Genomic DNA, 10,354 nt, shown 5'->3' on the forward strand with positions numbered 1-10,354 from the left:
TATAAATTATGCTATAAATATTTTTTGTCATGCTCTAAAATAAGTTAATAGACTCATTCATTACTGCAAAGCGCAACAAAAATGTGTCTTCCGTTCACCCCATTCAAAAAGAACAAAAAATGGATGTTATACATTAGTTCTAAGAGAGGAGGAAAAGATGTTCATTAAAAGAAACAGAAAAAATTATTGAAGAAATTTAAAAATTCTAACATAATTTATCTAAAATCCTATGGTCATTCAAAAGTACGAGCTAAAAGAATTGGGGGCGGGAGGGAAATGTGAAAACCTTGGCAACAACAATGACAAAAAGCAAACCTCCGTTAAAAAAAAAACAACGTTTAAAAGAAAATGATTGCCTTACCTCTTCAGATGTTCTCCTCCTGTCAGGAAGCACTAGTGTATTTGCATGACTTCCAGGTACTATAGTAGATCCAATACTCATTCTGGGTCCAACTAACATGTAGCGTTTGTCTCCAGATCTGTACTGGATGCTGTGACACAGTGTCCCATCATAATTAGTCTCTTGGAGATATTTAGAAGTATAGTCTGTGGATTTGGAGCACTGCATAGCAATCAGTACGATGATACTGATGATAAACAGAACTGAAACTGCGCCCAAAGTGATCATCAGGTAAAAAGTCACATCATTTCCCTCATCATCATTTGCTGCACTTTTAACATCAGAAGCTGCAAAAGCTTCTTTTGGTTCCACCAGTTTAACAATCACAGTAGCTGTTGCTGATAGTGAAACGTTGCCATTATCCTTCACCAGTATGACCAGTTTATGTTCAGCCTCGTCTGTCTCTGTGAATGAGCGAAGTGTTCTGATCTGTCCAGTGTAGCGGTCCAAACCAAACAGACTGTGGTCAGTAACTTCCTGCAGTGAAAACAGCAACCAGCCATTATATCCTATATCAGCGTCATAAGCTCTGACTTTAGTCACCAAGTGTCCTGCGTTCACGTTGCGTGGAATCTCCTCCACACCTTCAGCAGAACCATTGGAGCTGAGTGGATACAGGATGACTGGAGCGTTGTCGTTCTGATCCAGAATGAACACGTTCACTGTGACGTTGCTGCTCAGTGACGGAGTCCCAGAATCAGTGGCGACAACTTGGAACTGGAAAGTTTTTCTACTTTCAAAATCGAAACTTTTCAATGCAGATATTTCGCCGTTTTCGGAATGGATGTTAAAAAAATGTGCCACATCTCCATTAATCCCGTCGCTTTTCCTAATGCTGTATGTTATTGCTGCATTTTCGTTCACATCTTTATCTGATGCTGTTATGGAAAAGACCGACACACCTGGTGTATTGTTTTCTACTAGATAGATTTCAAATGGATTCTGACTGAAGACTGGCCTGTTGTCATTAATATCTGACACATGAATTTGCAAAGTCTTTGCTGCTGAAAGTCTGGGTTCCCCAGAGTCAGTAGCAGTTATGGTGATATCATAATGAGATTCAGCCTCACGATCTAAACGCCCCTTTGTAACTAGAGAGAACATGTTCTCTTCAATAGATGGTGTCAAATCAAACGGCACATTATCCGATATTTTACAAATAACTTTCCCATTCATGCCTGAATCTCTGTCCCTGACGCTGATAAGCGCGACAACAGTGCCAGGTTTTGAATCCTCTGGTATTTGGCTGGACAATGATGTTATTTCAATTTCGGGTTTATTATCGTTCAAATCTTTTAATTTTATCACAACTCTACTTTCGCCTGTCCAGGGCGGTTGGCCTTTATCTGAAGCTTGCAAGTCTAATCTGTATATCTCTGTTTCCTCGAAGTCAACTTTTCCTTTTAGTCGAATTTCACCAGTGATACTATCTAACTCAAATATATCATACACCTGTTTCTTTTGTGTTTTTCCAAAGGTGTACTCAATTTCACCATTCAGGCCTTCGTCTGAATCTGTTGCATTTACTTTGATTACGATAGTCCCTATAGGAGCGTTTTCATTTAAAGACACAGTATAAATGTCTTTGCTGAACACAGGACGATTATCATTTGCATCTAATACATTTATAGTTAAATTAAGTTTTCCAGATCGTGATGGTGTGCCCCCGTCCAGAGCCGTTAGCACTAAATTATGCTCTGATTTTCCTTCTCGGTCTAAAGGCTTTTTAAGCACCAAAAATGGTATTTTGTCTTCCTCGCTTTCTTTAACTTGAATATCGAAGTAATCGTTTTGACCTAATCTATACAGTCGAACTGACTGTATGCCAAAATCAGGATCTCTAGCTGCATGAATTTGGAAATGAGTGCCTGGAGGAGTGTTCTCTGCTATCTCCAGCCGCTGCTCGGTTTCAGGAAAAGACGGTGAATGATCATTGATATCTATTATTTCTACACTAACATAATGTATTTCCAGTGGGCTTTCGACAACAATTTTAAGGTTTATCAAACAAACCTTTGTTCCATCACAGAGCTCTTCCCGATCCATATTTTGCGCAACGTGCAGCACTCCATTATTCTGATTTAATTCAAACAGGGAGCGATTGGAGTTAGAAACGATGCGAAATCGTCTGCTTGTCAAAGTGTTGAGGTCCAATCCCAAATCCTTGCCAACATTCCCAACCGTGGATCCGACACTGACATGCTCAGAAACGGAGTACTTCAGTTGACCCAAAATCATATCCACGGAGCACAGCAGAAAAATCCCCGCACACCACCAACAGCTCAGCCGGCGCCTTTGTCTTCCTTCTGTCATTGCGAAACGAATATGTGACATATTTCTTTAGAAATTAACACAGATATCCGATTTTCACGGAGGCTTTCTCGTTACAACAGCATTCTGAATGTCGTTTTAAAGATTTCTGCGTAAAAAGGACTTGCTATCTTCAATTTTTAAACAGAAACCCTGCTGCGACGAACATTTCGTCCGCACACCACTTCTGTTTAATATTTCGACACAAACGAGGAAGAGCCTTTTAAAAACAAGGCGCACAAAAATGGTCAAGGCCACACTGACACCAAGTGGCAACGGAAATACAATACAGGAAACCAGGTTGTTCGTTTACTTTACCACTCGCATCCGGAATGGACATTCAATCTAATACCAAAACAAATGCTACCGGGTCTCTTTGTGGAAAGGAATAGCAATAACTCAACAAGTGAGATTTGCAACAATGTTATGAAAGACGTTCAACTCTTATTTGTACAGAAAATATAATTTGCATTGTGTAAATTTTTAGCATCATTAATTAATTCATTCATTCATTCATTCATTCATTCATTCATTCATTCATTCGCATTATATCAGATACATTTAATCATATTGCAAACATTAAAATGTCCTGAGCTGATCAATATAATTTAGCTAAGGCAGAATCAATTTTAAAACTACATGCTTCACATCCCTCCGAACGAGAACATATCTTCATTTACACGCAAAATACCAACAATGGTACTTTCTTTTACCCCTTTTTTACTATATACTACAGGAAAATGCGGAGGAGTGTTGCTTTCCGAGACAAAGAAAATGCCGAATCACGTTTTTTCGAAACCAGAAATTCTAGGACCATGGACAGGGCAAGAACAAGTCAGCAAAATATAACAAGAAATTAAAAGTCAATTTAAAAAAGCAACATCCAATTAAATATCATAAAAATAAAATAATAATAACAATAATAATGATGACGACCTCTTCTAATGCTCTTAGCAGAAGCAGGTTAAAACTGTTCTCTACTTTAATAACTCTGATATCTTGATAAACAGAAACAGAAATCATGTCTTACCTCACAGGCCTTCCTCCTGTCAGGAAGCACTAGTGTGTTTGCATGACTTCCAGGCACTATAGTAGATCCAATACTCATTCTGGGTCCAACTAACATGTAGCGTTTGTCTCCAGATCTGTACTGGATGCTGTGACACAGTGTCCCATCATAATTAGTCTCTTGGAGATATTTAGAAGCAAAGTCTGCGGATTTGGAGCACTGCATAGCAATCAGAACGATGATACTGATGATAAACAGAACTGAAACTGCGCCCAAAGTGATCATCAGGTAAAAAGTCACATGATCATCGTCATCATCCTTTGCTGCACTTTTAACATCAGAAGCTGCAAAAGCTTCTTTTGGTTCCACCAGTTTAACAATCACAGTAGCTGTTGCTGAGAGTGAAACGTTTCCATTATCTTTGACCAGTATGACCAGTTTATGTTCAGCCTCGTCTGTCTCTGTGAATGAGCGAAGTGTTCTGATCCGTCCAGTGTAGCGGTCCAAACCAAACAGACTGTGGTCAGTAACTTCCTGCAGTGAAAACAGCAACCAGCCATTATATCCTATATCAGCGTCATAGGCTCTGACTTTAGTCACCAAGTGTCCCGCGTTCACGTTGCGTGGAATCTCCTCCACACCTTCAGCAGAACCATTGGAGCTGAGTGGATACAGGATGACTGGAGCGTTGTCGTTCTGATCCAGAATGAACACGTTCACTGTGACGTTGCTGCTCAGTGACGGAGTCCCAGAATCAGTGGCGACAACTTGGAACTGGAAAGTTTTTAGCGTTTCAAAGTCAAAACTTTTCAGAGCTGATATTGTGCCATTGACTTCATTTATATTTAAAAAGGAGGTTACAGAGGAACCCGTACTCTTACGGTTGAGGAAATAAGAAACTACCGCATTTTCACCTCCATCAGCATCAGTGGCTGTTACAGAAAAAATAGACAGTCCAGCCTTGTTATTTTCAGGTACATAAAAAGTATAAGGACTTTCAGTAAACAAAGGGCTGTTATCATTCACATCTAGCACGTCTACCTGTATCAGCTTAGTCGATGACAGAGAAGTGCTGCCTAAATCCTTCGCTGTTATTGTAATGCTATAGATATGACTCATTTCCTTATCTAAGTAGTCCTTTGTAATTAAAGAGTACGACTGCCCATCAGGTGATGGCTTTAGATCAAACGGTAAAGAATCAGACAAGCTGCACACCACCTGTCCGTTCACACCTGCGTCACGATCTGTCACGCCCATCAACGCCACCACGGTTCCAGGTGCTGCGTCCTCTGGAATGCGACTGGAAAGGGACGTAATGTCTATTTCGGGCTGGTTGTCATTTACGTCTTCCACTCGTATAACCACGTTACATTGCGTTGAGAGAGAAACAGAACCTTTATCTGACGCCAGAACTTTAAGCTCGTACATTTGTTTTTCTTCGTAATCCAGTTGTCCTCTCACTGCTAATTTTCCAGTTTTGCTGTTCAACTCAAACTGCTCAGGCGATGGCCCACGATGTTTACTCCTCAGAGAATATTCAACCTCACCGTTCTCACCTTCATCTGAGTCAGAAGCACTTATAGTTAACAGGAACGTCCCGACAGGGGCGTTTTCTTTTATTGTCGCGGTGTATTTTTGTTTATCACAAACGGGCGCGTTATCATTAATATCCGATAATATGACTGTGATATTCATAGTTCCTGATTTTGCTGGTTTACCTCCATCTGTCGCTGTTAATAGTAGCCAGTGTTGAGGAGTTTGTTCTCTGTCCAAAGAGCGTTGAAGTACTAAAAAAGGAACCTTTCCTTCCTCCCCAAAAGCGTCTGTATCCAGCCGAAAATACTGATTATTGTTCAGCTTATATGAATTTATGGAGTTCAACCCCACATCCAAGTCGTGTGCTCCTTCCACCTGAAATCGAGAGCCAACAACAGCGGACTCCAACACTTCCAGTGTGTAGTTTTCCTCTGGAAATTTGGGCGAGTTGTCATTTACATCGAGAATCTCAACCATAATCTGGTGCATTTCAAGAGGATTTTCGACAACAGCTTTAAGGTTTGTTACGCATGGAACGGTTTTTGCACAAAGCTCTTCTCTGTCTACTCTGTGGTTTATTAATAAAACGCCATCTCTCGGATTTACCTTAAATAGATCCTGCTTTGTTGCTGATACGACGCGAAGGTTTCTGTCCGCCAGTTTTCCTAGATCCAAACCAAGATCTTTGGCTACATTTCCTACTGGGGTCCCAGATTTTAATTCCTCCTGGACAGAATATCGGAGTTGAGATGAAATTCCTTCAAATTTCATAATGATCAGCGCCAGACAAAACGAAGTCCAAACATCCATCCGTTGTTTTTTCATGTCCGTTAATTCCATTGTTTCTGAAAATGTTTCTATCAGTAAATGTCCCTAATTCATTCAACAAAATTCCTTCTTGGTGGTAAATTTCTTTTGAATAAAGAAAAAGCAATAAATCCCAAGTAAACAATTATTTTAGCAGAAGAGGGAAGGTGCTTTATTCCGTCCTTTCAAACCGTCTATTACGGTTGTTACTGAACACGCATGAAAAGAAAGAGACCCGTTTTCTACCTCAGTCAAATTAAGTGCATCAGCACCACCTACTGTCCATGAAGGCGCGATGGTTCCTTCCATCTTAGCCTGACATTTTGCTCAGCATATAGTATATTCCAACAACATTAGGAGAGCCAGAAAAAAAAAAACTCGAAAAATGCACAGATTGTTTTTTTTTTACTTAATGTGTTAATGTGTTGGAACATTAATTGTTTTAAACTGAACTTTTCGATGTTTTTTGTGCCATTTTGACATAAAGTTAAAAACATATTCTTGGTTCTTGTCTTTATCCTGTTGCCTTTTGCACGGTCTTGAAATTGCCGTCCTGCTGTGTGCTATTAGACACATTTCAGTGCAGCCTACACGGGTAATTTTAAGGTTCCTTATTACACCTTCCACCTGAATCAGTACCATCACCATGAGAACTAAATAATATATACAAACATTAAGATAGAAAATGGGCTCACAATAAGAAAATGAAATAAAACATAAACGTATCTCCCTGCTTTCTCCAGGAGAATGCAATGCACAAATATTTGTTTCTTTAGTGCATCAAACAAACATCTGAAATCCTACTGATGGTTGTTTTACAGTCATTGATTTGACTAATTACATGCCAGGTAATTAGTTGTGAACCGTGAGGTTCAAAAGAGTAAGAAAACTGTTTGAAAAATCCACACAGTGTAAATCAAAACAGACAAAATCTACAAATAATACACATAATTTAAAAAATCATTTAAAATAACTATAATACTACTACTACTATTAATAATAATAATAATAATCAATAAATTAGTCATGAAGTAAAAGTTTATAACTTTAACAGATAATTAGCCCAAATTTCTGGAACCCAGTAACTCAGTTGTGAATAATTTAGGTATAGACTCTATTCTATACCTATTTTTCCTCCAGCAACTGTTTATACATTTTGTTTCAAATAACATAAACATGTTATAATATGTCGTATCTAACTGAAATCTTTAGAAATACATTTGCGTTCTCAATTTATCTGCCTATTCTGCTCAGCACACTCCCACCATCCTCAATGTTTTGTTGAGGTGAGCAACGACATCTTGTGGTTTAAAACGTGAAGTGCAGCTATGATGAACACCGCCCTGTTGTAATGCTCTCCTCTCTTTTTTTATTTTATTTTTCTTTTTAGCCTCTGTGGTGCTTATACAATACATAATGTATACCGACAGAAGAGAAAAACACAACCTTGGTCCTTACCAAGTAAAATCAAGGTGACCTCCATTTTTATTATTTTTTTTAATGTTCGCATGCCTCCCACCTCCTTTTGCTACTTAATTATTATGAATGTGGACCACGAGGGTACGTGCGCACGCACAGGCTCTGCAGCATTCTGCACCACGTCCTCACATTCCTGCCGCCATTTTTGTTCACTCTTGCTGAAGCAGTGATAGCAGCTCGAATCAAAGCACACCATCTTAGTTAACACTGAAAGGACAACGACGGTGGTTGCAGACCCTTTATTCATCTGAAGTCAAGGAGCAGCATAGACGCTGTGCAAATGAGGGTGGGGCACATGTCGGAATACTAGTAGAAAGGGAGCTAAACGGGGCACGTTACCACGGCAACGCAGCTCCTCTAGACAGGTCGCTGACCGTGGTGCTGAAGACAAGCTGACGCAGGGGGAAAGAGAAGGAGGGGGAGGGATGCTGGTGCTGTTGTTTCTACTGGCATCTAAATCCAAGCAGGTTTTTGCACAAACATAATTATTACGCTGTCCCTTTATTGCACCACGGAGGGAAAATTCAGGTGTACCATCAGAAAGTTAAAGGTAAATTGAAACATAAATACTCAAACAAACTGAAAAAATAACAATAAAAGACTCTACAGTATGGACAAACAAGAACTATGCAAAAAAGGGAGGGAAAAAAGTGTAAAATTTTGTATGTTTCTGCATAGACAGAAAAAGACAAGCAGCCATTTTTTCCACATTTTTATTATTGGAAATTATTTTTCTCTCTTCTCTATGCTACAAAAGGTTGCCTTTGAAATGACACGCCTAATTTAGCATTTACAGATATGTGGTGGAACTGTGTTAGTCTACTATTGCCAGCTGGTGGTTGTTCCGCTGCTTTGCTACACATTGCTGAATTGCTGTATGTGCTGATCCGTCTATGAAGCAGAGATGCATGCACTGTGAACTGTTAAATTAACCTCTCTTGGCCATAAATTGTAAACTAAAACTAATAAATGCATTTACGTTTACCTTCGTTAGGGTTTTCTTCAAATATAGCTGAATCGAACCTAGTGAGGTTTAGTTCACAAGTGTTAAAATACTGCAAAAATGTTGTCAGTTATGCTGCAGTGACTATAAGTGACCTCAGCTGACCTGAAAGCAGGATGTTTGTGTAAATGTCTGCGTCTCACTCAGTGTGTCTGTTTCAATGTGTCTTCTGGCATGATGTCATCTCTCTTTGGCGATGAGGTCATGTGAGAGCACACAATGAAATATTTGCTCATTGTACCGTATATGATAGTCAAGAAAAAGAAACAGTTGTAAATATTTGTACATGACTCATAATGCTTAAAAGGTACTTATCTTTTTTTAACAATCAAATAGATACACAATTATGTATTGTAAGCTTCTGTTAAAACATGAATGAGCTTTTTCTATTCAAACAAACGTCAATGTATTTATTTTTCGGCTAATTACCACTATTTTCTAAATACTAAAGAAACAAAAGGAAATAACGTAAAGAGTCATAAGAGATACATTTATGATCCCCCGATGTATTTCAAATATTTACCTGTGAATTCGTATAATATATTTAAACTGTAAAGTTTTATAATCTTCGGGGATGGGGGGACAACATTTTTTCACATTTTATTTTAACATGAAAACTTTACCTGCTGTCTCCAGGCCCTTTGCAGCTTTGTGTACGTCCTCCTTGGCTTCTGGACAACTGTCTTATGAGAGGCAGCTGGTTCTGGCAGTGGCTGATGTACTTTTCTCTTCTCGATTACAGCTTCAATGGTCTTATAAAAATAAACAGGACTATAACCAATCGTTTTGCTCTGTCTGGTACATAATAAAAACATTTTTAGAAGACATCAGTGAATGTTAAACCAGCTGATCTTGATAAAAGCAGCAGCAATGCTATTTACATACTGATATATTTCAGATGGCTCCTTTGGTTTCTGTCCTTTCTTGCACATCCTTTCCGTCATACGCTCAATTGTCACTGGCTTCATTAGAAACATTTAAACTGGAAAAACCTTTACATGTTCACTGCTTCATTCACCAACTGAGGTTTACTGATGTTTGGTTTACTTCTTTTACCTTTGCCCTGTGGGTAAGTACTAAGATTCACTGTCTCTAATTAGCAAAGCAGTTTAATAACATTTGCAATGACAAGTTCACTCAGGAAAAAAATATTGTGATTTTGCCATTTTAAGAGCATATGGCATCATCATGTTTGTTGACAAACAGCTAACAAGTTTTTTTTTATTATTTTAAACAGCATAACTCCAGAGGTTGTCAGTAAATGAAGTGAGAGCAATCATTGTGTAACACTGAACACAGCTTGTTATCAAGTTTTTGTTTTTTTTTAAAAAGGGAAAAGCATTGAATTTTAAATTATTTATGATTATGTCATAACAGTCAAAAGAATATATTTCGAATAAACACATTGCCATGAAAATACCTTAGTACTAGAGAATCTGTTGCCAACATTTTTACAAATACAAAATGCCAGATTTATTGTGAGAGTAATTCTATTTATTTCTAGTTTTGATTTTCAACCATTTGTTACTTCATTTTGCCTCTAATGTTTTTTTAATTCTATTTTTACCATGTAAAACACTTTAGACTGTCTTCCTGCTTTAAGGCTGTTACTATTTCTATGGCATAATTGTTTTAAGTAACAAATATTTAAGTTAAATAAAAAAAGATTGAGAAGTCAATTTATGTAATCTAGTAGTGGTCAGGAGAGTCTGAAATAAGCACTCAGCAATTAATTTTTTATCATTTGATATTTTAAAATTACTAGCATAATTCCACTCAATGTGGAGTAACCTTAAGGAAAACATTTCAA

At 38.1% G+C, this 10,354-nt stretch overlaps 2 protein-coding genes across 2 annotated transcripts in view; both read right to left on the reverse strand.

Moving 5' to 3' along the window:
• Positions 1-6,262, reverse strand: part of LOC114138898 (protocadherin alpha-C2-like) — a 191,399-nt gene extending 185,137 nt beyond the window's left edge. Inside the window, exon 1 of the mRNA XM_028008384.1 lies at positions 3,741-6,262. Within this exon, the coding sequence (XP_027864185.1) occupies positions 3,741-6,095 (2,355 nt within the window). The 5' untranslated portion in view covers positions 6,096-6,262. The remainder of the gene's footprint in view (positions 1-3,740) is intronic.
• Positions 251-2,917, reverse strand: LOC114139585 (protocadherin beta-15-like). Its single transcript, XM_028009608.1, has one exon. The coding sequence runs from the start codon at positions 2,732-2,734 to the stop codon at positions 251-253; it is 2,484 nt and encodes an 827-aa protein (XP_027865409.1). The 5' UTR covers positions 2,735-2,917.
• Positions 6,263-10,354: the final 4,092 nt, after the last annotated feature.

The sequence above is a fragment of the Xiphophorus couchianus genome, chromosome 23 (genome assembly GCF_001444195.1).
Source record: "Xiphophorus couchianus chromosome 23, X_couchianus-1.0, whole genome shotgun sequence".
NCBI classification, from domain to species: Eukaryota; Metazoa; Chordata; class Actinopteri; order Cyprinodontiformes; family Poeciliidae; genus Xiphophorus; species Xiphophorus couchianus.